Raw genomic sequence first — 23,464 nt, forward strand, 5'->3', positions numbered from 1 at the left:
GTCCCCCCCCCCCCCCCCCCCCCCCCTCGGTTGCATCCGCTCCTGGCAGCTGCCGCCCCACAGCACGGCAGCGCCTCCCTCCTCCACCCTCGCCTCTTGCTTTCCAGGTGGCCGACTTTGGGCTGTCCCGCCCTACCTCCTCCCCGCTGTCCACTGTGCCGCGCCCCACGTTTGGCACAGGCACGCGCTGCTGGCGCTGACCGGCAGCGCTGGCCCCGAGCTCGACCGATCCATGGTCATGCGCATGAGGAGGCAGCAGCACAGGCCTGCCTTGGCCTCGGGCGGCACCCTGCACAGGCCCATCCTGTGGTACCCGCCAGGCTGGCGTCACGGTCCCCTCCAGTGACCCGCTTTCTTTCTTTACCCCCCGCTTTCCTCCACCTCTTTCCTCCTCGCAGTGACCCACATGGCTCCCGAGCTGCTGGCAGCCGACGAGTCTGCAGCCTCACCCGCCTCCGACGCCTTTGCCCTGGGCGTGGTGCTGTGGGAGATGATGGCGGGGCGGCGGGCGTGGCGCGGCATGGGGCCGCTGCAGGTGGTGCACACGGTGGCGCTCAAGCGCCGCTGCCTGCCGGTGTCAGACCGGTGGCCCGAGGGCATTCAGGCGAGCATGTGTGTGCGTGTGTGCGTGTGTGTGTGTGTGTGTGTGGTGGTGGTGGTGGTTGTAGCGGACAGGCGCCAAATCAGCACGCCACGTCAGCAGCCACCCCAGCGGGCACAGCGGGCAGGATTCGTGCCCGGGACGTTGCCTGCATGACGCAAGTGTGCCACGGTGTGGCTGTGTGGTGCTTGCAGGAGCTGGTGCGCGGCTGCCTGGCGGGAGATCCTGGCAAGCGGCCCACGGCAGAGGGCATCCTGCTGCGGGTCCAGGTTGAACTGGCACAGCACGAGGAGCGCGCCACTGGCGCCGCCGCGGCGTGAGCCCCAGGAGAGCGGCGACTGAGCGGGCGGGATTGATGCGCTCAGGGGGGGGAGAAAGGGGGGGCTGGTCCGCCGCTGCCATGAGTATGTTGCCCATGCACAACCAGGCACACGCATTCGCCGCACAGGGCTGCCAGCTGCAGAGGGCTGATCAGACACCTGCATGCGCGCCGCGTCCTCCTGCGCTCGCCGCCGCCGCCCGGCCGTTGCTACCCTGGCACACCGGCTCAGAAATGTAGCATGGCAATGGGAAAAAGGGGACGGGGTGACTTTTGGAGGGTGAAATTGGCAGGGAGCAGCGGCGATGGCACGGCGCGGCGGCGGGCATGGCTCAGCACGCTGGGCATGCTTTCGATATCATCGATAGCATCCTCCTTCTCCGTCTAAGGTCACGTCCGAAATCCAGGCGCGAGCCACCGATTCTGCCAAAGTTCTGTGCCACTGGTAGACGCTGGTTGGGTACTCTGCTCGCCTGGTGCGCTCTACTGCGGGCACCAGGTGCGCATGCAGCAGGTTGTGCGGGGAATTTTGCGTTTAAGTGCAACTGCCCCCCATCGGTGAACACCCTTTGTGGGCGTACCAGGCGCTCACGGGGGTTGCAGAGGCGTTCGCCGCCCAGATTTTGGTCGTTGATGGCTAGGCAAGGCTGTGAGAAGTTCGCGGGGATGGCCTGTGAAGCCCAGCCCGCGGCCTCTGGGGGCGGTGCCCTGCCGCCACCACTACCGCTGCTGCGGGTGCGGCGCTGCCGGCGGCATGTGACATGCACAATTTGGCTGCTGCTGCCTCCCCCCTGCAGCCCACTAAGACCTCTGTGATCGCTGTCATGCTCCCTGATGCCAACCCAGTCCCGAGCGCCGGCGCACTCGTAGCGTCAAAGCGTTAACAGCTCTGCTGCTCCTCTTTGCCATCCCCAGCGTGAGTCTGGAGCTCAATTCACGCCCCCGAGTCCCCAACAGCCGCCATCGCCGTTTCAGGCCGCGTTGACCATGGGAAGCGGTGGCGGCGGTGCTGCCGCTCGAGCCGCCGCCTGTCTCCTCCTCCTGGCCGCCGTCGCGCCGCTTCTGGCAGCAGCTGTGGGCGACCCTTGCGCCGACGGTGGGTGGGCCAGCGCAGCGGTGCCGCCCAGACCTGCCGGCATGCATGTGTGAGCCCAGTGGCGCCACTGGCCCCAGGCGGGGAGGCGCACCGCTGTGAGCCGCACCACGTCTTACGCCTGCCCGTCATGCCTTGTGCAGCCTGCCAGTCTCTGGAGCTGGCACAGCCCAAGAGCCCGGAGACCGACACCTCCACTGGTTCGCCAATGCATGACCAGCACAGCTTCATTGCAACTGTATGCAAGAACGGCCCTGGCCCCGCCAGCTGCACGGCCGGCTGCCCCTGCCGCCGCCGCCTCGCCGCGCAAAGCGGCGCTATGCGGCGCTATGCGCGCAAAGCGGCGCTGCGCTACGCACATGCTGGCCATGACCCGCCTCCTGACCGCACGCAGCGACCAGCGATCCGTGCACCACCCTGAATACGGAAGCCGTGCATGTGTGCACAGGAAGCCTCCTCATCCCGTACGCATAGGCCCCGCGCTGACTTGCCCGCCCATGCATGCGTACCGTTTTGCTTGCTCGTCTTGCCCGCAGCACTGTCCGACATCCTCCTCCAAGTCGTGGACGCCGCCAATTACGTCATCACTGACGTGCCCTTCATCAACATCGGCGTCATGGTGCTCCGCGGCACCATCGACCGCCTCAAGTGCGTGAGGGTCCTTACAACACATGCAAGCATGCTTGTGGTGGCCCTCGCTGCCCCTTGAGCCGCCGGGGCATCTGGGCCACTCACACCCACCACTGGCCTGCCCAGCCCGCGCCCTGGGCCTGTGCCTGTGGTCCTGCCGAAGCCGCGCACTGCCCTGTCTCCCTCCTGCAGCAGCGGAGACGACATCTACACGCAGGGCAAGTGGCTGCAGTACAACCTGCAGCGCGACATCAAGCAGCTGCAGGACTGGCTGGGCTGCCGGCTGGATGGCCTGGCGCACGACATCATGTGGGTGTGGGTGTGGGTGTGGTGTGGGGGCAGGCGGCCTGCTGGGCTGGAGCCGGCACACGTGCTGAGCCTGCAGGTTCCCGCTGCCCAGCGATCCCACCTGCTCTTACCTTGCATGCTCTGTGTTGCTTCCTTGCAGGTACAGGCAGGACCAGCTCATGAAGGAGGACAAGCTGGGTGGGTGCACCCAGCTGGCAAGCAGCAGCCGCAGCACCCATCTGAGACTTGCGCTTGCCTTCCCCAAGCAGCTGCTGCGCACCCCACCTCCCTCCCCCAAACCCATCTTGTACACTTACTCTCCTCACCCCTTACTCTCCTCACCGCCGCCCCACGCTTGTACACTTACTCTCCCCACCCACCACTGCATGCAGAAAGCTTCAACGCCGCCATCCGTGCAATTCAGCGCAGGGTGCGCGTGGCAGGCCGGAAACCTGTGCACGGCGTGTCATGCAGAGCCCTGATGCTGGCACAGCATGCGGCCTGGGCGTTTCTGCTCATGTATTGCACACAGCCCGAACCCACCCTGCCCGCCTAGCAACCCCTTGCGCAGATTGATGAGGACTGTGCGCTGCAGAACTGCATCGCTGCCCGCAACCTGCCCCCCAGCCAGCGCAACGCCGACGGCACGTGCGCGCAGCCTGTAGGCGGGCCTGTGGCCAGATGTCGCATGGCGCCTGCCTGGGACCCTGCGCGGCCTGGTGAGGACGGAAGCTCAGCGGCACACATGTCTTGAGTGTGATCCTACCTCCAGCCTGGCCTTTTCACAACGCCCTACCCTTCCCTGCACGTGCAGTGTCCTGCACCATCGATGGAGACAGCGCTGTTGGCATCTGCGACCCTGGTGACGGGTGCGCCGGCCCGCCGTTGCCGCCGCCGGGGTTTGCATCTCGTATGATATGCATGCTGTGCTGCTGGCAAGCGTGCACATCCTTTGAATTTGGGCGCGCTGCGTCAATTGCTGGGTTGCAGGAGGTGCTACCAGGTGACCAAGCACGCCGACTGGGTCGCTGCCCTCAGAGTGAGCTGAAAGCCCAGGTGCCACTGCCTCGCCTGCTGCTGCTGCAGCCCGCGTGGCGCGTCTGGGCGTTGGGGCCTGCCCGCCCGCTCACCTGCCGGCCTGCCTGTCTGTCTGTCGCACCCATGTGGCGCAAGTGAATGCTGCATGCCCAGGCGTACTGGCTCGGGAATCTGCCATGCCTTCTGTATTGAGCTCTGCCGCGGCCGGCATTCCATCCGTCAATCCTCGGGCCTCCTTTGCAGTCCGTGCTCGACATCTTTGCCACCCACCCCGGCATAAACAATTTCGAGAATTTTGAGAGCTGGATGGACATTCGCGCCACTATTGCGTTGGCCAAAGGTGCAGGGCTGCAGCATTGTGGGCACTGTAATTTTTGCCTCCAGCGCCTCCAGTGCCTCCAGCGCCCTCCGTGCTTGGCTGCTTCTATGCTGCTGCAGGTGCGGCCTTGAAGCTGCTGGTGATGCAGCAGCTGGTAATGGCGGACGGCACGCGCGGCGAGGGTGGAGCCCTCAAGGCCTTTGCTCGAGAGATGGCCACTCAACTGACGCGGCGGCTGCACTTCCACCTGGATCGGGCCAACCTGGAGAAGGTGAATGCATTCGCTTGCGCCATGCACCTGCCACCAACGCACCCGTGTGCCAGAGGGTGGTGGGCTGCTGTGGTAGAGGGACAAGGCAGCCCAGGTGCAGTCCTTTGTGGCATGCTACTGGCGCTGATTGCCTCTCCTTGCGGCGTTGGCAGGTGGTCCGAGCCAACACGTACCCGACCAACGACACGTGGACGACAGAGATGGATGCCGTGCGTTTCCCGGCCTACACACATCCCAACTTCAGCACCTGTAGATTCAACACTCCCATCGTCGGTCCCATCTCAGGGATCCAGGTCAACATGATGTGTTCCATCTCTGAGCGCATCGTGCTGACTCAGATGGTGCGGTGGTCTTGCGAGAAGAGCGAGCAGTTTGAGCGGGTGTGGCAGTGTCCCCTCCCAAAAACTGGGTGCGATGGGCGCATGTCCAGTGCCCTGAGGAAGAAATCTGACTGCAACGGAAAGTGAGTCCTGCTGCCACACCAGCCCTGCTGCGGCGCTTGAGGCAGCGGCGTGGCGGAAGCTCCCGCTGCCTGCGTGCCATGCTGCCTGACCTGCCCACCCACATGCTCCCCTGCAGCTGGTTTCATTGTGGGTGGATCTCACAGAAAGCTGGGGTTCATGAGGAAAATGCCAACTGCCCCGATGCGTACAAAAAGTGTATTAATGATCGCACGGACGGGCAGGCAAGCCCTGGCTTGAGGAGGGTTGCCCATGCGGCTCAATGCACGCACTGCAAATGCATCCGATGCCGAGTTGGCCTGCTCCTGCTGCTACCCAATGCTGGCAAGCTGATGTCTCGAGCCTTGCTGCAGATTGACTTTGATACCGTTTACAAGACCAAATGTGTTTTTGCAGAGCAGGTGAGCTCCTGGATTGGGCGTCACAGCCGTCATCGCTTTCTCCCAGGGCAGGCCTGCCCGCCTGTGGCTGCCTGTTCCGTCGCGTGCTGCAAGCATCTCTGAGACGCTGCACCTGCTCTGGCACAGACACGGACAGGCATAAACGACGGCATCGACAAGCTGAGTGCCGCGATGAACACGGCGCTGGAAGATGTGAGAGCTGCTCTGCTTTATTGTTGAATGTCAGAGCCTGCACTGCACCTGCGGTGTGCCACCCTGCCCCTGTGCCGCCTGCAGGTGAAGCAGATCGTTCTGCAGTTCAGGAAGCTTGCAAACTCGACGTCCAACGGCGTGCCCAAGGTGCAGTGCCACTTCCTGGTTTTATTGTGCGCATGGGTACAGCACACCGCACACTGCCAGGTTTGATCCTGCCGCCTCTTGCCGCGCGCCGCAGAACGGTGCTGGGTGGTGGCGCACCAACCCGCCTCCCATTCTCAACTGCGAGGGCGCCGTATCGCTGGTACTGGCCAACAGGGCCTGCACCAAACCCCGACGCAGCGCCCGCTTCGCCGACGAGCCCTCACGCCTGGTGCGGCGTGCAACCACATATGCCGCCTGCTGCAAGGCCTGCCGCACCTCCACCGGCTGCGTCAGGTTCAGCGTGAGCGCCAGGGGCTGCGCCATCTACCGCACCAAGCCCCGGAAGCAGACTGTGAGGGCTGCGGGGCACATCGCCGGATACTGTGAGTCTGGGCTGAGTGGTGGAGCAGGCTGTTGAGTTGCTTGCTTGGGCCGGCGTTAGTTCGGTGTTTGGTGGTCACCCTCCGCTTTTTTTTGAGCTACTGATCCTCAACTGACGATTGCCATGGCTCCACCCGCCTGCCTGCCTTCTGCTGCAGATGTCCGCCGGCAGCCCTGAAGCCATTCTTGCCTGATGCGTGTGGGGGGCAATCGTACCATACAAGGCTGATGCCAGATCCTGCTTTCCATCTGTCTAGTGTCTGTAACAAGTCAGAGGGCTCTCCAGTACGCTCCATGCAATGAACCACCTCCACGTGTTCCCTCCAGGTCCGCGAGCGCTAGGGCCGGCGCGGCGGCGGCTTGCTGCCCGGCAGCTGCGGCCGCGGCCCGAGGCCTCGCTTCGCCAGCAGCAGCTGCTCGGCCAGGCGCTCCGCCTGCTGGTCCACAGCGAATGAGTGCTGCTCCAACTCTGCAGCAGCGGGGATGTGGCAGGCGGTGTACAGCTGGCATGGCACGCGGCCCAGCCGAGAGAGACATCCAGCACCCTCGCCCCGGCCCCGCCAAGCACCTCCACGCCCCCGCTACTCCTGTCACCATTATCCGCACCCCAGCACACACGCATGCGCGTGCCGGCCTGCCCTGCCGCCCACCTGCATGCACGCGCTGCATCTCCTCCAGCTGCTCCCGCAACGCCGCCACCGTCCGCTCCAGCTGCTGCGCCCGGCTCTCGCCCACCTGCCGCCGCAGGTTTGCAATCTCGTCCTGGCGGGGCGAAGAAGGGGAGGGGGAGGGGGGTGCATTGCGTGAGAGGTGGAAGCGGCGGCAATGGGGCTGTGGAGCTGGGCGAGGGAGGAGATGGGCGGGCAGGACAGGGAGGGGGGAGCGCCGCGCGCGGCATGCACACATATAAACCTAAACGAAAACGCAGCCGCCGTCGCTACCACCGCCGCCGCCACCATTGCCACCACCACGCCTGGACCCACCCAACCTCTCCTCTCCCACCTGCTGCCTATCCAGCTTGGCCAGCAGCGGCTCGGGCCCAAACTTGAGCGCCTTGAGCTCCAGCTGCGCCGCCGCCAGCTCCCGCGTGCGTGCCTCCAGCTCCGCCCGCAGCCCCGCAAACTCCCGGTTGACCGCCGGGTCCAGCAACAGCTGGCGCAGCTGCACCACCGACGGCTCGGCCGCCTGGCGGGCCACGTGCAGCGCGCGCCGCAGCTGCAGGTTTTCCGCCGCCGTCTGCGCCGCGGTGGCCTGCAGCCCCGCCTCGCGCGCCCCCAGCGCCGCCAGCTGCGAGCCGAGGTGCGCCTCCGCTGCTTGCGCCCTGCGGGCATGTGGGCGCGCGAGGGCCAGGAGTGAGAGGAGTGGTAAGCAGGGAGGAGGGACGGCGGCTGCGGGGACGGCAGCTGCGGCGCCATGGTGGGCAACTAGGCAGCAGGCGGGGCAACCAGGCGAGGCGCCCCTGCGACCTCGCCTTTTCAGTTCTGCCAACACCACAGCAGGGGTGATGGGCCCCGCGGCGCCTCGCAGCGCCCCTTGCCGCTCCGCTTCGAAAGCCTCTGCCCACTGCTGCAGAGTCGCCGCCGCCTGCGACGGCGGCGGAGGGATGAGCGCGGCGGCGTGACTCGCAGGACCTCGCACCGCCATCTGCGCTTTGTCAGCCACGCGGACGTGTAACAGCGGCGATGCAGGCCCCCGCGCAGCTCACCATGTTTTGCTTCTGGCCTGTGGCGCTTCCTGCCGCTGAAATCGTGATGAGAAGCGCTGGCGGAGCGTAAAGAGCACCGATGCGCGCCAGAGAGCGCTTCCACCTGATGGCGGCTGACCTGGCGCCCGATGGCGGCGGCGGGCTCTGCTGAACAGTTACATTTCCTTCGCATCACATGATGGCATGCCTCAGGCAGCACCCGGAGGCGGCCCCTCCATGAAGTCAAGCAGCAGCTGGCGGCAGGTGGCCACGAGGGCCTTGCGGCGCAGGCGGTACTCCACCACTGCCACCATCCGCGCATCCAGCCCGCCGCCGCCACCGCCCAGCCCCTGCTCCTGCCACCCCTGCAGCACCGCGCCGTCCTGTGCCAGGCTGGTGGGCCAGGCAGCCGCCTCAGCCTCCAGCTCGGCGTGCAGGTGCTCTGCCAGCGACAGCTGCCGGCCGAGGGGCGCCGCCGCCGCCTCGTCCGCGGCAAACGGAAGCGACTTGAGCGCCGCATAGGCGAAAGGGTCACGTCCGCCCATGGCAGACGCCATGCGCTGGTCGCTCCCCATGCAGGCCTGCATTCGGTCAAGAGACATCAGTACCGCCTGGGCGCCGTCATCAGCCATAGCGGCGTCGCCGGCCGAGCCCCGCCCAGCGGCCCCTGCCTCTGCTATGCCCGCCGCCCCTGCGCCGTCCAGCGCCGCGAACTGCAGGCGGTCGGCGAGGTTGCCGCCCGGTACAAAGCCGTACTGCGCCATCAGCCGCTGGTTGGTCATGCCCGCGGGCCCTGCAGGGCCGGCGCCGGGGAGACGTGTCGGGCAGCGCCGAGAGGCGGCGCAGGGCCCACCAAAATCGGCAGGGCAACCACGGGCAACCACTGGCAGCCAGCCCGCCAGCCCGCTCGCCCACTCGCCCGCCGGCCCGCCAGCCAGTCAGCCAGCAGGCATGCAGGAAGAAAGCACCTGTGTAGCTGATGGTGGCCTCCTGGCCCGGCTGCAGATCCTTGACAGCCACCAGCTCCACACACCCCTCGCCGGCGTTCAGCCTGCGGCGCGCGCCGTGGCACACGGTTAGCGAGCGCAGCGGGCGGAACCGGACGCAAGGGCAGTCCCCCGCCCCCGCCTCTGCCCCAGCACTCTGCGCCAGCGGCGAGCCATCAAGCCCCGGCGCTGGGGGGGCCAGGGCGCATGCAGTCACTGTACGGTACCGCGCTATGCCTGACACCGCAACCGCCCCCGCACCTGAAGTCGCAGGAGGGGTCTGCCGCGTGGTTGGCCACATCCAGCAGCGGCACAAAGGCAAAGTGCTCGTCCGCCAGCCGGAAGGCCCGGCTGCGCACGCACCCAAAGCCCCACTGCAGCCAGGTGGGTCCGTCTGCGCAGGGGGAAGCGGGGGGTGGCGGTGGAAGGGGGTGGGAAACACACAGGGGTGCATATACAGGTGATGTGTGTTGCTGTGCATGCGCAGGCACCGGCTGGTGCCACGCCGTCGCATGTTTCGCGGGCCAGATGCCCAGATGCGGCCGGAATGCGCCGGGCACACCTTCGGACATGCTGCCGCCCAGGCCCGGGAACAGCCCCGCCAGCCGCTCCTGCTGCGCTGCGGCCCCCGCCGCGATGGCGGCGTGCTGCAGCTGCGGCAGCAGCCGCGGCGGGAGGCAGAGGGGGAGCGTGAGGTCCAGGGGCTGGGGCAGTACCGCATTGCTGTACCGCTCCCAAAAGGCGTCGCCGCCGCCCGACAGCGAGTCCAGGAGCGCGAGGGCCTGTAGCGGGGGGCGGGCGATGGCGTGGGTGGGCGTTTGCCTTCCAACCAAACACGCTGCAGGTCACGCCATGCTCTGCTACAACACAGATTATAGTGTGCTTGGAACATGATTCCAGGGCAGCCCAGAGGCAGCAGCAGGTGCAGCGAGCCGGGCCAGCCCAGCGCACCAGCAGGATGTCCCAGGGCAGGGCGGCGTCCTTCTGCACGCCGCGCTGCAGTCGGGGCCAGGCCCCCGGCGGCAGCCGCAGGCCGGCAGCATAGTCGACGGCGAGGCAGAGCGAGGTGGGCACCCTCAGCACGACATCCCCCTGGCTGGCCGCTGCCGTCAGGAACAGGCCGCTGCCGCGGTGCAGGCTGCCGTCGCTCCAGGGCTGCAGCGCCACGGCGCAGGTGCTGCAGTGGGCGGCCGCAAGGTCGGCAAACGCAGCCTCAGCCTCGGTTGCCGCTGCCGCCGCCGCCTGAGCGGGCTGGGCGGAAGCGTCGCATCTAGCGGCCGCTGCATTGCGCCTCGATCGGTGGCTCAACCGCCGTCGTTGGCGGGCGACAAGGGGAGTGCAAGCTGCTGCCTGGCGCGGGCCGGCATGGGCCGCCGCATGGCGAGCTGCACCGCAAGCTGCGTGAGTTGGCTGAGCCCGCATAGTGCTGCGCAGATGGGTTGCGTGCTGGGGACAGGGAGACGTTACCAATCTGGATGACGAGCGCAATGCCGCTGTGGCACATGCGGCCGTGTCGCCTCCTCCCTCCCATGGGGCCTCCCACACCATTCCATTCCTCCCCTCCTGATCGCCAGCCTCTGTGCAGTCACTGGAAGGACGGCACAGGGTCTGCGACCGCCGCTCGGTTTTTGTCTGCAGCCTCCCAGTCGTTCGTGTGACTGGTAGCCTCCTTTCGCCAGGTGGGAGGCCCTTCTGGTTTCGGAGAGTGCTGGCGCATCGCCGCAAAGGCCCCGGGCCCACCGCCGACGAGCCTTTTCACCCGCCGCCGCCGCTTCCCGCCACTCTGCTCCCGCTGCGCAGCAGTGCACCCAGCCTCCGCAGCTCCCGCTGTCCAGCTGCCGCAGGCCCGTAGCTAGCAGCCATGGTGGTCGAGGCTGCGGCCGCCTCCAACGGCAATGGCGCAGGGGAGGAGGTGTTCAGCAAGAAGCTCGTGGGATATGACGGTTTCCAGGTGCGATGCCTCCACTGGCCAGCCGGCTGGTTGCAAGCCGCTGGCATTTTTGACGCCACCGATCAGCACGGCTCCATGCCCAACGTCCCTCTCTGTATGCTGGGCTGCCCGGTCGCTGTCGCGGAAGCAACGAGGGCCGCCCTGCCGCTGATTCCTGGCCCCCACCCACCTACCACCCACCCACTCGCCCGCAGCGCCACAACCCACGCTCCGACCGCTTCCCCATGCACAAGTTCCACCACGTCGAGTTCTGGTGCGGCGATGCCACCACCACCAGCTGCAGGCAAGCGCGCCCCCCAGAAGCACCCATGTGGCTCACACCCTGCTACCCGCCGGAGGCACTGGAGGCTTGTGGCCGTTGCAGCCGTGGCCTGGGTGCAGCCGCATGCTGCAACAGGGTCTGCTGCTGCTGCTGCTGCCACCAGACGCACCCACCTCGCCGCCCTCCCCGCCACCCGCCTGGAAGGTTTGGGTATGGGCTGGGCCTGACTCTGGTGGCCAAGAGCGACCAGTCCACGGGCAACCACCACTACGCGTCGTACGTCATGCAGTCGGGTGAGGGCCCGGGGCAGCCCCGCCTGCTCCTGTGAGCCTGCTCCTGTGGCGGCAGCTCCAATAGAGCGGCTGCTGCCGGCCCAGGCGGGGGTTGCAAGTGGGCTGTGACAGGGAGAAGGGAGCTGGAGCAGGCTGGCCCTCACAGCGGATTCGTGATGCCTTCCTGGCCCTCCCGTCCCCACCTCCCCGGCTGCCGCAGGCGATCTTGTGATGGCCTTTACCGCGCCCTACAGCACCCAGACAGACAAGAGCGGCAGCAGCCCGCCCGCAGCGTAAGGATTGTCGTTGCTGCTCCCTGCTGCGGGCTGGGCTGGGCTGGGCTGGGTGCAGCAAGCTGCACTCAAAGCGGGCTGCATGCCACACCCCTCGGCCGCTGGGGTCACGGCAATGTATAAATATACCGCATTGTACGACACTGTACCGCCTGTATGTACCGCAGGTACGACCAGGACGCCGCCTACGCCTTCCTCAAGAAGCACGGCATGGCGGTGCGCGCCTTTGGTGCGTCCCCGGCCCGGCTGTGCCTCTGTGCTGCGCCTCTGTGCTTCTGCCGCACCTGCCCTGCCACCCCGATGGTCGGCGCAGCCCGCCCCCCGCTGCTCACTTCCCCATGCACCCACCTGCATATCCGCCATGCTTGCCTGGGGCAGCAACGGGGCCTCTTTCTTGAACATGATTGCTTTTCCAACGATGCCATCGACGCCTGCACTGCTGTTACCTGGTGCCCAGCACTGCGTGCCTTCCCTGCCTGGCCCTCCATCCGCCCTCCACGTCAGCACACGTGCCCGCCTCCCACACGTCCCCCCCCCCTCTGGTCCTGCAGGAATCCTGGTGGACGATGCCGCGGAGGCGTACCGCATAGCCACTGCCCACGGCGGGGTGGGTGTGGCGCCACCCACCACCCGCACGGACGCAGCCAGCGGCACCAGCCTGACGTGGAGCGAGGTGCAGCTGTACGGCGACTGCGTGCTGCGCTTTGTCAGCGGCGACTACGAGGTGGGGGCATGTGTGCGTGCATTTGTGTCTGTGTGGGTGTGGTGGTGGTGGTGGTTTAGGAGCCTGTGTTTTGATCCCGAGGGCTCACGCGTACCGGCAGTGCTGGTCACGCCTGAACTGCAGCCTCGCAGGCCATCCATCCATTCCCTCCAGCACCCCCCCGCCACCGCCACCCCACCCCGTCCCTGGTCCTTCCCTCGCGCCTGCCGCAGGGCGCCTTCATCCCCGGCTACCAGCCCGTGGAAGACGCGCCCCAAGTCTCCTACGGCCTGCAGCGCCTGGACCATGCGGTGGGCAACGTGCCAGAGCTGATCCCTCAAGTGGAGTACATGGCTCGCAGCCTGGGTGGGCGCTCGCCGCCTGCCTGCCTGCCTGCCTGCCTGTGGGGATGGGTGGGCGGGTGGGTGCGGGTATCTGCGTGCGCGGCTGTGGGCGGCTGTGGGGCTGTGGTGGGGTGGCAGAGGCGTGCCGGGCCAGTCGCTGGCTGGGGGTGGGGCTGGGGCTGGGACGCCAGCAGCTGCAGGAAGCTCACAGCTCAATCGAGCAGGCGCCCTGCTACCTGCCGCCCTGCCGCCGCCTGATGCCCTGCTGCATGCAACTGGCTGCATCCTCGGCCGGGCGCCTGCCTCCTCCCTACACAACGGGCGCCCCTCCTCCGCGTCAAGTCCTCCGGACGCCGCCTGCATGTTGTCCCCTGGACTTCTCCCCTGCAGGCTGGCACGAGTTTGCTGAGTTCACTGCCGAGGATGTGGGCACTGTGGACTCGGGCCTCAACTCCATGGTGGGTCTGGTCCCGGGAGGGCCGGCGGCGGGGTGCTGCCGGGCGTAGGCTGGTGATGGGAGGGCGCTGGTGGGATTGGGGCTGGTGGGGTGGGGGCCTGTGGCATGGGGCTGGTGGCATGCGGGCAGAATCTGCACTTGGGCCTCAGCTCCGCAGCGCCTCAACTTCACGGTGGCGGTGATTGGTGGCGGTGGTGTGGTGGGTGGATGCTGGTTTGGCGGGCTGGCGTTGTTGCAGGGCGCAGCGGCCTGCCCAGGCGGGGCCACCTCGGGGGCGCTGCTGCTGCTGAGGCTGCCCCCCACCCTGCTGCCGCTCAGGTCATGGCCAACAACAACGAGATGATTCTGCTGCCGGTCAACGAGCCCACCCACGGCACCAAGCGGTGAGCGTGGCGAGCCGCCTTTTCCAGAGGAATTTTGCCGTTGCTTAACTGCGAATTTTGCAGCATCTACGCCCGCTGGACCGGCGGCACGGGCATGTATATGTGCGGGCTGGCTGCCTGCTGCCGCGGCCAGCCTGCCGGCAACTACAGCAGAGCACCTGCCCACGCCCCGGCCTGACCATCTGCTTGCTCCCTGCCCCGCCCTCCCCGCGGTGCCCTCCCTGCAGCAAGAGCCAGATCCAGACCTTCCTGGAGCAGAATGAGGGGCCCGGGCTGCAGCACATGGCCCTGAAAACAGACGACATCGTAGCCACCATGCGACAGCTCCGGGCCAGGTACGCCTGCTGCGCCTGGTTGGGTGGAGTTGACGTGGAATGGGCTGGCTGGCTGGCTGGCTGGCCCGCGTGCGGCGCCGGGCTGGGCTGTGCGCTTGCATGCCGCGAGGCCTGCGCTCGGCGTGAAGCTTGCGAGGCGCCCTGGCCTCCTTTGTGCTGCCGCCGCAGCCAATGGCAGCTCCTCCCTTCCCGCTCCCCGCAGGTCTGCGTTTGGCGGCTTCGACTTCATGCCCAGGCCTTCGCCTGACTACTACCGCAAGCTGCCTGCCCGCATCGGCAGCCTGCTGACGGCGCAGCAGGTGGGGCAGCGCACTGTGACCATGGTGTTCGCCGCGGTGGTACTGAGCGGTGGTACTGCTGAGGCTGGCCAGCTGGCCGTGCTGTGTCTCACAAGTAGCATGTGACTGACAGGCGCCAGCCTGGATGGTGCACCGTGTGTGGGGCAGGCAGATGGTAGGGCTGTCTGTACCTCATGCCTCACGCATCTGTTGCGTCGCCGTGTACCGCCTTGTATGCTGCAGTACAAGGACGTTGAGGAGCTGGGGCTGCTTGTGGACAAGGATGACCAGGTGAGGGCAAGTCCTCCATAAAGGGAAGGGGGTGGGGAGAGAGTCGTTGGCGGGTGGGGTGTGTGGAGGACGAGAGGGAGATTGCCTGTCCGACGGCGTGCTTCCTGCGCCCGTGTGCTGCGCTGCTGCGCGCTTCCATTGACCAAAACGGTAATGAATCTGAAAATGTATCATTCGCTTCCGACTGCAGGGCGTGCTGCTCCAGATCTTCACCAAGCCGCTGGGCGACCGACCCACCGTGTTTTTCGAAATCATCCAGCGCCTGTGCGCCCTGGAGCCGCAGGTGGGGCTGGGGCATCTGTTTGAACAGGTAGTGTTGGGGGCCAGGGGCCACGGGGTTGGCACACCGCGTGCCTTGACACATTGGAGAGCACTGGAGGTTGGCATTCCCCGGATGGCTGCACCCGACCCCGGGCTTAGCCTTGCTGTCCCTGCGGTGGCACCTGCCTGCAGGCCGAGGCAGGTGCAGCACCGGCAGCAGTCGAGGCGCCCAAGAGCCAGCGCGGCGCGGTGCCTTCCGAGGTCGGCGGCTGCGGCGGCTTTGGCAAGGGCAACTTCAGGTGTGCCTGTCGGTGACTGTGGGTGGGAACCCTGCTCCTGCACATGCACGAGTGGCACGCGGGTGCACTGCTCCTCATCCGTGTGTTGACAGGCTGCCATTTGCGGAGCTGCTGGGGCGGTGTCTCTTGTGTGGGTTCGCTCGTGTCATCCTTTCCTGCTACCTCTGCCCTTTTTTCCTGGATTTGCAGTGAGCTGTTCAAGAGCATCGAGGTGTACGAGACGGATCTGGGCATCAACTAAAGGGGTTACCCATGATGGCACTGCCAGCCACCCCAGCGACCTATGTGCACCTGTGTTCCCTGGCCATTGTCAGCTGGATTGTTGACTACGCGATGATGATGCCATGCTTGCGCTATTCTCCTGGCCGGCGACGATCGATATGCATCAACTGCTGAAGGCTGCTGGCCGCCGCCGGAGCGCACACAGCGCTCGCTCGCGCTGCCGCCTTCTACCATTTTCCTTTCATTGCACATGCACACTTACCCACTCATTTCTACTTCCGCGGCCGATTGCCCTTTTATTCTTGCTTCGGGCAATGAGTGTACCACCGCCGGCCTGTAAAGTATGGACACGTCTGGCTGGCGGCGTTGGGTTCCCGCAACTGCAGCAAGCGCTGGTGCCGCCGCTCAACTCTGCTGTGGATGACGGCGCCATACAGAGTGCCATTTCCGGAAGTGCAACGTTTAGACGCCCCTCCAGCACCCAGAAGGTACGGCCAGAGGGGGGGCAAGGTCCAAGGAGCGGCTGCCCAACCGTACAGCGCTGCCGCCGAAACCGTACTGACGGCGGCGGCAAGGTCCTCGAAGCGCCCCACAGCGCCGCCAGCGCGCTGTCCGGCAGTCGCAGATCGCATCGGATATTGCCAGCGAGGTTTGTATCGCGACAGAGAGGCCAGTGGGTGGTAGCGTTGGAGGGAACGCGCCGTTCGCCACGCCGTTCGCCTTGCAGCGCCCCGATGAAGATGCAGCTGCAGGCTCCCGCATCGGGCCAGGCTGCAAGCTTGTGCCCAAGCCGCTCTCCTCAGCGGCGCCGCCACATCCGGCGGCTCCACCTGGCGGCGGCAGCGGGAGCCAACGGCACCGCAAGCAGCGGCAGCCAGCCCGGCAAGAATAAGGTGCTCGTGGTCGGAGGAGGCTGGGCAGGTGAGTTTGCTGTGCCGCTTTTGCGCCTCGCATGGAGGACCCGGAACTGCCCCCAGCAGCCTGCCCAGCTGGAGCACGCCTGCGCCGACAGCTTGTGCCCTGCCATCAGCGGCAGCTGGAGCGCTGCAAGGCAGCTGCTGGTGTAAGCCTCTGGGTGCCGCCTGCCTGCGCAGGCTTTGGCGCCACCAAGCACCTGGCAGAGCAGGGCTACGACGTGACCCTCCTGGACGCCTCTCCCAACCCGGGCGGCCTGTCAGGTGCAGGCACCCGCACAGCCTCGTCGCAGCCTGCTTGCGGCAAGCTGTGATGACCCGGATGTGACCTACTCCCCTGGTCCCCTGCTGCCCCGCAGCCGGATGGCGCACGCCACAGGGGCGGGCCGTGGAGGCTGGCGTCAAAGGCTTCTGGTACCAGGTGCGGGACGCTACTACCCTACGTCACCGCCGGCAGCACCCCTGGCGACGCAGCGCTGCTGGCGGAAACCGCGCCTGCCTGCTGGTTGCGGAAGCTGGGAGCTGCCTGCTGTGCCCCTCACCGGCGCTGCTGGTGTCTTGCGGCCGCCACAAACCCTCCCCATCTCCCGCCCCTGTCCTGCCACCTGCCGCCCCACTGGGATACCGTTGCAGTACGCCAACATCTTTGCCATGGTACGGGAGCTGGGCATCCCGCACCCCTTTACCGACTTTGAGACCAGCGGCTTCTGGGGTTCAGACGGCCGCCTCATCACCCAGGCACCCGTCTTCTCCAAGCTGCCCCGCCTGCCCGCGGTCGCTGGCCAGTTCTACCACACCTGGGGCTTGTTTGAGTGAGTTCCGGGAGCCTGGTGGTGGTGGTGGTTATCGCCACGGCGGCGGCGGCGGTGGTGGTGGTGGTCGTCGTCGTGGGGCGGTCGTGGTTTTGGGGCAGGAAAGTTGCTGTGCAGGCCGCCGGAGGTAGCAGCAGCGGCCGCCCTCCCTGCCCACCCCATGTGTGCCATGGCCGCCGCTGGCGGGCGCTGTAGTGCTGAGCGGCCCACCCGCCCTTTCCCGCACTGTCCGCCGTGCAGCAGCCTGCCGCTGGCGGACCGAGCCACCATCATCCCCTGGTGAGGCGGCTGGCTGGGGCTGGCTGGAGTTGTACCAGCTGTACCAGCTGTACCAGCTGGAGCTGTACCAGCTGTGGTCAACCCCAGCATCTGGGCAGCCGACTGGATGCATGCTGCCGGAATGCTGCCACGCCGCCACAGAACCCCACTCCTTCCCCCTCTGGGCCGCAGGCTGTACACGGCCATCGATCTGGGCAGTACGCCGGGATCTTACGAGCGGTACGACAGCATGACCGCGCTGGAGCTGTTCAGGCGGTACAACATCACCCAGGCAGCCTACGAAAACTTCCTCAAGCCCACGCTGCTGGTGAGCTAGCGGGCGGCAATGGGTGGTGTTTGCTTCAGCACAAATAGCAGACGGGCTGAACCGATTTCAACAAGAGCAGACGAGCACACTACCGTTGCTGGCAGCGGGGTGCCGTGCGCCTCCCTCGGGCTTTCTGCAGCCAACACCATACATCGACGTCTCTCAGCCCCTGCCTGCCCCTGGCCGTCGTGCAGGTGGGGCTGTTTGCACCACCGGAGCAGCTGTCTGCGGCCGTGGCGATAGAGACGCTCTACTTCTATGCGCTCGCCCACCAGAGCGATTTTGATGTGTGCTGGTGCAAGGGATCTGGTGCGTAGCAGCGCGGAATGGGAGGATGTCCCTCCCCGCTGCTGCCGCAATCTGCTGCCCATCCATGTTGCTGGGTGCCCGGCGCTGGAGAGTCCCCGCAGGCCACTGCCAACTCCACCTACCCTCCTGTCCTGCCGCATGCTGCTGCAGTGAGCGAGCTGATCTTCGAGCCGCTCATTGAGCGCATCAAGCAGAGTGGCGGCAAGATCCGGGTGGGTGCCTGTGTGCGCTCGGGCTGCTTCGCTGAAGGCCCAGACCAAAGGAGCAGCACCACATCCCTGGCAGCTCTGGCAGCTCACATCCCGCTTCCGCCGCCTGGTGCCTGAGACACGACCAGTGTCCTCCTGGTGGCACAGGGAGGCCGCCTGGTGAGCGGCATCAAGACAGACGCCGGCGGCGCCGTGACGGCGCTGGTGTCCCGGGATGCCGCCACGGGGGCGGAGGAGCGGCATGAGGCTGACGCTGTTGTGTTTGCCATCAGCATCTCTGGTGAGGTGGCTGGAGGAGGTCTCTTCCATCGCCCCGTCCGCACGTGCTCCTGCCGCTGCTGTGTGCAGTAGCTTTGCTGCTGCCGAGCGTCGGCGGCTGCGGGTTGCGACGACCCTTCCGTGCGTGTGTACCACCTCGCTGTGCCTGCTCGTCTCCCCCCGCCCCCGGGACCCCTGCAGGTATGCAGCGCCTGGTGCAGGCCAACCGCGTGCTGGCTGAGCGGCGGGAGTTCCAAGACATGATGGAACTCAAATCAAGTAAGAAGGGGAGGCTGGGAGTGTGTGGGTGAGCGTGTGCTGGGCAGGCACCCTGTTGGTGCTGCCGCCACCGCCTCGCGTGCACCCGGAGACTGCCTGGCATCAGCAGGCTGCCCTTGCGCCTTGGGCACACGTACACCCACACACAACGCTGCCCCCACCCGCAGTTGACTGCATAGCCACGCGGCTGTGGTTTGATCGCAAGATCGACACGCGGTGCGCCGGGCAGCTGCTGCTTGCTTGGCTCCCGACGCCGCCGCGGCCTGCTCTCTAAACCAGTTTTTCAGGCCACCCCTGGAGCATTGAAACGTGGCTCCACCATGAACGCCACTGGCATTGGTGTGCTTGCTGACTGATGCCCTGCCCATTGGCGTGCTTTGGCGTGGCTGTGTGACTGCCTGCTCATTGATGCAGGTTCCCGGTGAATGTGCTGGCTGGATATGAGCAGGACTGCGGCGCCACCTACTTCAACCTCAGCTACCTGCAGGTGCCAGGGGTTGGGGAATGTGCGTATGGGATGGGGCAGCGGGGGGAAGGGCGGCGTATTTCCAGCCTGGTGGGGAGATGGGAGATGGGGGGACTGAATTGCGCAAGCTGCTTCCTGGCTCCAGCACACCGCCGCTGCCTTCGGCGAGCCCCTGTTTGCATATGTACTTTACATGTACTTGCTGATGTACCGCAGGACGAGTACAAGGACGAGCCTGGCACCGTAATTGCCGCCGACTTTTACGGCGCCTCCCGCCTGCTGCCGCTGTCAGGTGCGCCCGCCCGCCCCTTGGCCCAGCCTGCTGCTGACTGTTGCTGCCTGCACGTCGCTTGAAAAATTCCCAATCCTCTCATTCGAGTACCAGTCAAGTAGGATGCTGCTGCCGAGCAAAGCCACCAGTCAGCATGCTGCGTACGCTGTGCATGCTGCCGCCTGCTGTGCATGCAGACGAGGACATCGTGAAGAAGGTGCAGAGCAACATCGCGCGCTGTGAGCCCGCCTTCCGTGACGCCAAGGTGGGGCCTGGCGGCGCCGCCTGCATGTCTGCACGCATGCCCGCCCTGCCAGCCATGCATGCCCCCTGCAGCTGCCGCCTCCCGGCAGCCCTGCTCCGGCATGCAACGAGCATCGCATGTGCAGCCTCCTGCGCCGGGCTGCTGCTCCCTGTGTGCTGCGCCCCTGCACCCTCATGATGGCCTTGCCCACCCTGCGCTTCCCCGCCTGTCGCTGCTCTAGGTGGAGGATGCCGCGGTGCTTCGCTTCCCCCGCGCCGTCACCCACTTCAGCCCAGGCAGCGCCAAGTACCGCCCCACCCAGGTGCGGGCCCACAGCCATCAGTACTGGCTGCGACATGCTGCATGGGACGCCGCTGCAAAGTGCAGCGCGCTGGCAGGCTGCGGTCAATGTAGTGTCGATTTGGGTCTGTCCTTCACCGCTGCCACTGCCGCCTGCAGGCCACCAGCTTTGACAATCTCTTCATGGCAGGCGACTGGGTCAAGGGCTTGGACCACGGCGCCAACGGGCTGTCGCAGGCAAGGCCTGCCGCCTGCGGCCGCACCTCAGCTCGGGTGCAGCTCGGCACTCGTGCGCTGCCACTGCTGCACTTTAGCAGACGGCTGCTCGCCCGGGTCAGAGGAAGAGGCTGGCTGGGCCTCGCATCACACGCCCCGCCGCGCCCTTGCTGCTGCCTGCCTGCAGGAGCGCGCGTGGGTGAGCGGGCTGGCCGCCGCCAACCTGGTCGTTCAGCGGCTGGGGCAGGGCCAGCCAGCAGACATCCTGCCAGGTGGGTTTGTCACGCCCTGTGTGTGGGCGGACATGCAACCAGCTAGCTCATCATGACTAGCGCCGCGGGCTGCTGCTTATTATGGCTGCTAGCCGCCGCCAGGCTGCATGGGCAGTGTGCCGCACACGCAGACAGTCGGATCCACGCCGCAGGCAGTCGGATCCACGCCCCCCCGCTTGCCCGCTGCCTGCCCCGCAGTGGAGCCGGATGAGCCGCACATTGCGGCGGTCAGGGAGGCCAACAAGGCGGTCAAGGCAGCGCTGTACAACCTGGGCGTGCGCAGCCCCTTCCTGTGACCCGGCGGCAGTACAAGGTTACTGCGGCTGGCACTAGAGACGATCGGGAGCGGAGGGAAGTGTTCGGCGGAGAGCAGGCGCACCCGGGCATGTGGGCATGATGGCACTGCATTGTTTGTGCATTGTTTGTGCCTGCGGCGAGTTTGTAAGGAACAGATGCCATGGTGCCGCCTGCACAGGAACCCAGGGGCTAGCTGCCGGCAGCCTGCTGCGAAGCACCTGCACTGCTGGCAGTCCAGTCAGCACAGCCACGAGTGATAACGCGAAGTGGGCCCCAAATGCGCGTTCCTAGTATCTTGCTCTACCGGGCTATCAAACACTCACTCAGGCGTCATTCAGAACAAAATGAGCGGCGTCCAGGAGAGCTACTCGCGCGAGGAGCACCACAAGACGGGTGGGAGCTGCAGGGGCACCACCAGCCAACTGGGAGGGCCTGGCTCAGCCTGCAGACTGCAGAGTACTCTGGGAGCACCGCCGCCGCCGCGTGTGCTGCCTGCGGGAGCTGTGGTCTGCTGACTCTTGCCGCTGCCCGGCCCCTGCCGCACCCGCTGCAGGCTACGGCCCGGGCGCCACCGGCACCGCCGCTGGCACCGGTGAGGGCCTGGGTGAGAAGGTTGCCCGCAAGGCAGGCGAGGTGCGTGGCCTGCAGGCAGGGTGCCTTGCCGCGGCAGCGCTGGCCGCGCATACCCGAGAACGGCAGCGGCTGCAGAGAAGCTGGCATAGTCTGCGTTGTGAGCGGCGTGCCTAAGCGCACCTGTGCACGTGCCGCGCCTGTGCACACGCCTGAACCTGCAGGCTATGGAGGGCGTCAAGGAGGCCATGCCTGGCACCGCCGAGCACCGCGCCACCCACCCCACCGCCGGCACCGGCATGGCGGGAGCCACTGGCGGCCACGGCAAGACCGGCACCGCGGGCACCACCACCACCACCGGCACCGGCGAGGGCCTGGGCCAGAAGGCGACACGCAAGACGGGCGAGGTGCGAGCGCTGGGCTGCCCTGCTGAACACGTTGAGCAACGCAGCCAGGCTGCGGCCGCTCCCTGCACCAGCCCGCTCTCCTCCCGCTGCCTGCTTCGCCTCGTGCACCCACTACCTGACCCGCGTGAGCAGCACCCCCCATTCTGGCTGCCCTGCAGGCCTGGGAGGGCGTGAAGGAGGCCACCCCCGGCACCGCCGAGCACCGCGCCACCCACCCCACCGCCGGTGGCGGCGCCAGCACCATGACCGGTACCGCCGGATCCACTCAGGAGTACCACCACACCTCCCGCACCCACATTTGAGCAGAGCCCCTGCTCTGCCGTGACCACAGCGCATGGGCATCCCAGGGTATCACAGTCAGGCAGCCATCTCCTGGAGGTTTGAGGGGGGTATCGGCATCTACCCAGCACACACCAGCACAATTTTCCATGCATGTCCTTCAAATGTTGAGCGTGTGTGCGTCTGTTACCTTGTCAGACGTTTCTTTTGCCTGGCAATTGCCAGCCTGATTGTAAACCGGTGAGGCCAGTGTAAAGGAAGCGCCTAACAAGCAGGGTCTACCGGGCATGCGCCTCAAGCAGCCTCCCCGCCCAGCATGAAGGCGTGGGGCCAGGTGTGCACGGCGTATGCCGCACCCCACAGCAGCGACCCAATCGCCAGCGCCGTCCAGGCAAAGCCGAGCCTGCATGGAGGCATAGCGGGCGTGTGGCCGGTGCAAGGGGCAAAACATTGAACGAACGCATGCCAGCATGCACCCGCTGCTGCAGCTGTCCGCTGCTGCCAGCAACAGGCGCAGGCGCACCTCTGCCACTCGCACTGGGACAGCTTGGAGAGGAACCAGATGAAGCCAAACACGGCCCCCAGCGCCCGGCACTGCTCCACATCCAGCACCACGCCGCAGGCCAGCGTGCCGCCGATGACCGCCACAGCCGGCACCTGGCTCCACAGGCACTGCGGCGGGTAAGGGGGGAACAGGCCGGGTGGTCCGCCACTGCGCCCCGCTGGCACGTAGCGGCGGCAGTCCAGCCGCGCCAACACCGCAACACCGCCGCTCTCGACCCCCGTGCACGGCAGGCAGCGGCTGGGCCGGCCCACCAGCGCTGCACCCTCCCCAGCCAGCCAGCTGCGCCTCACCCTGCACGCCGCATGGAGCACGTAGCGCAGCTTGACGCGCAGCGGCAGCTGCACCCACACCTCGGGCGGCACGCCCCGCCCGCTGCTGTGGTTCCAGTGCCGGTGCGCCATGATAAGGTTCGCCACATTCATGACCAGAGCCACACCCCGGCCTCAAACGGCAGCAGCCAGGCGGGCGTGGACAGCGCGGCGGGCGCCACCTGCAGCAGCAGGCGGCAGGCGGCGGCAGCTGCCTTGGCGCCGCGCTCCCAGCAGCACAAAAAGCATGCTCACCCCAATTGCGGCGCTGCTCGGCCGACCTCCCGGCAAACTCCCAGGGGGTGTTACCTTGAAGGGAAGGAAGGCAAGGATGAGGGCGAGGGAGGCCAGAAAGGGCGGTGCCATGCCGCCGCGGAAGCCCACAACGGTGAGGAAGGGGAAGACGAAGATGGAAAAGCCCAAGGCGGACACCGCCCACCACACCGCCAGCGTGCCGAGCAGTGAGGCCTGCGCCGGGCGGCGGCAAGGTGTTGACCGATAGAAGGCGGGGCCTGGCATGGGTGCCCCGCACCAGCGCGGCAAGGCAACCAGGCTATGCCAACGCAGCGCTAGGGCGTATGTCACCGCCGAGGCAGCAGCAGCGAGGCGGGGAGCGGGGAAGGGCCTCACCTGCAGCCGCACCGCCACCGCGCCGTACAGCAGCGCAAAGCAGCCCATGAGGGCGGCGGCGGCGGCCTCGCTGTCCCTGAACCGATCCGCCAGGTGGAGGAAGATGGAGC

The 23,464-nt window shown here is 66.7% G+C and overlaps 6 protein-coding genes across 6 annotated transcripts in view; 4 read left to right on the plus strand and 2 right to left on the minus strand.

Moving 5' to 3' along the window:
• The window catches only part of CHLNCDRAFT_140943 (hypothetical protein), a gene marked incomplete at both ends in the record, with an annotated part of 4,568 nt that extends 4,368 nt beyond the window's left edge, over positions 1-200 (plus strand). The window contains one exon of the mRNA XM_005850703.1: positions 108-200. Coding sequence (XP_005850765.1) covers positions 108-200 — 93 coding nt within the window. The remainder of the gene's footprint in view (positions 1-107) is intronic.
• A 206-nt stretch (positions 201-406) lies between these two features.
• On the plus strand, positions 407-921 carry CHLNCDRAFT_140944 (hypothetical protein; the record flags this gene model as incomplete). Its single annotated transcript, XM_005850704.1, has 2 exons — positions 407-616; positions 796-921. The coding sequence occupies 2 exons, from the start codon at positions 407-409 to the stop codon at positions 919-921; spliced, it is 336 nt and encodes a 111-aa protein (XP_005850766.1).
• Positions 922-6,479: 5,558 nt separating this feature from the next.
• Positions 6,480-7,785, minus strand: CHLNCDRAFT_140946 (hypothetical protein; the record flags this gene model as incomplete). Its single annotated transcript, XM_005850988.1, has 4 exons — positions 6,480-6,610; positions 6,792-6,903; positions 7,144-7,462; positions 7,631-7,785. The coding sequence occupies 4 exons, from the start codon at positions 7,783-7,785 to the stop codon at positions 6,480-6,482; spliced, it is 717 nt and encodes a 238-aa protein (XP_005851050.1).
• Positions 7,786-8,034: 249 nt separating this feature from the next.
• CHLNCDRAFT_140947 (hypothetical protein) lies at positions 8,035-10,315 on the minus strand (the record flags this gene model as incomplete). Its single annotated transcript, XM_005850989.1, has 6 exons — positions 8,035-8,618; positions 8,794-8,876; positions 9,073-9,205; positions 9,374-9,593; positions 9,763-10,053; positions 10,274-10,315. 6 exons carry the CDS (start codon positions 10,313-10,315, stop codon positions 8,035-8,037), a joined length of 1,353 nt encoding a protein of 450 aa, XP_005851051.1.
• Positions 10,316-10,672: 357 nt separating this feature from the next.
• CHLNCDRAFT_20078 (hypothetical protein) lies at positions 10,673-15,181 on the plus strand (the record flags this gene model as incomplete). The annotated part of the gene is made up of 15 exons (XM_005850705.1): positions 10,673-10,762; positions 10,957-11,072; positions 11,229-11,317; positions 11,517-11,589; positions 11,757-11,818; positions 12,141-12,313; positions 12,526-12,658; positions 13,027-13,094; positions 13,412-13,476; positions 13,704-13,811; positions 14,014-14,110; positions 14,333-14,380; positions 14,571-14,663; positions 14,867-14,940; positions 15,130-15,181. 15 exons carry the CDS (start codon positions 10,673-10,675, stop codon positions 15,179-15,181), a joined length of 1,341 nt encoding a protein of 446 aa, XP_005850767.1.
• A 601-nt stretch (positions 15,182-15,782) lies between these two features.
• On the plus strand, positions 15,783-20,755 carry CHLNCDRAFT_29963 (hypothetical protein). Its single transcript, XM_005850706.1, has 18 exons — positions 15,783-16,083; positions 16,257-16,340; positions 16,436-16,497; positions 16,710-16,888; positions 17,129-17,167; positions 17,339-17,474; positions 17,669-17,783; positions 17,934-17,995; positions 18,140-18,272; positions 18,452-18,529; positions 18,697-18,745; positions 18,944-19,016; positions 19,212-19,287; positions 19,464-19,531; positions 19,752-19,832; positions 19,970-20,047; positions 20,214-20,298; positions 20,497-20,755. The coding sequence occupies exons 1-18, from the start codon at positions 15,897-15,899 to the stop codon at positions 20,592-20,594; spliced, it is 1,683 nt and encodes a 560-aa protein (XP_005850768.1). The 5' UTR covers positions 15,783-15,896; the 3' UTR covers positions 20,595-20,755.
• Positions 20,756-23,464: the final 2,709 nt, after the last annotated feature.

Source organism: Chlorella variabilis, assembly GCF_000147415.1.
Source record: "Chlorella variabilis unplaced genomic scaffold CHLNCscaffold_3, whole genome shotgun sequence".
Lineage (NCBI taxonomy): Eukaryota > Viridiplantae > Chlorophyta > Trebouxiophyceae > Chlorellales > Chlorellaceae > Chlorella > Chlorella variabilis.

Bases quoted from the DNA above. Each gene is read 5' to 3' on its own strand.
- CHLNCDRAFT_29963 (XM_005850706.1), top strand. From the start codon at position 15,897: ATGAAGATGCAGCTGCAGGCTCCCGCATCGGGCCAGGCTGCAAGCTTG. The intron at 16,498-16,709 runs GTGCGGGACGCT...ATACCGTTGCAG, and splicing joins TCAAAGGCTTCTGGTACCAG to TACGCCAACATCTTTGCCAT. The intron at 18,273-18,451 runs GTGAGGTGGCTG...GGACCCCTGCAG, and splicing joins GTTTGCCATCAGCATCTCTG to GTATGCAGCGCCTGGTGCAG.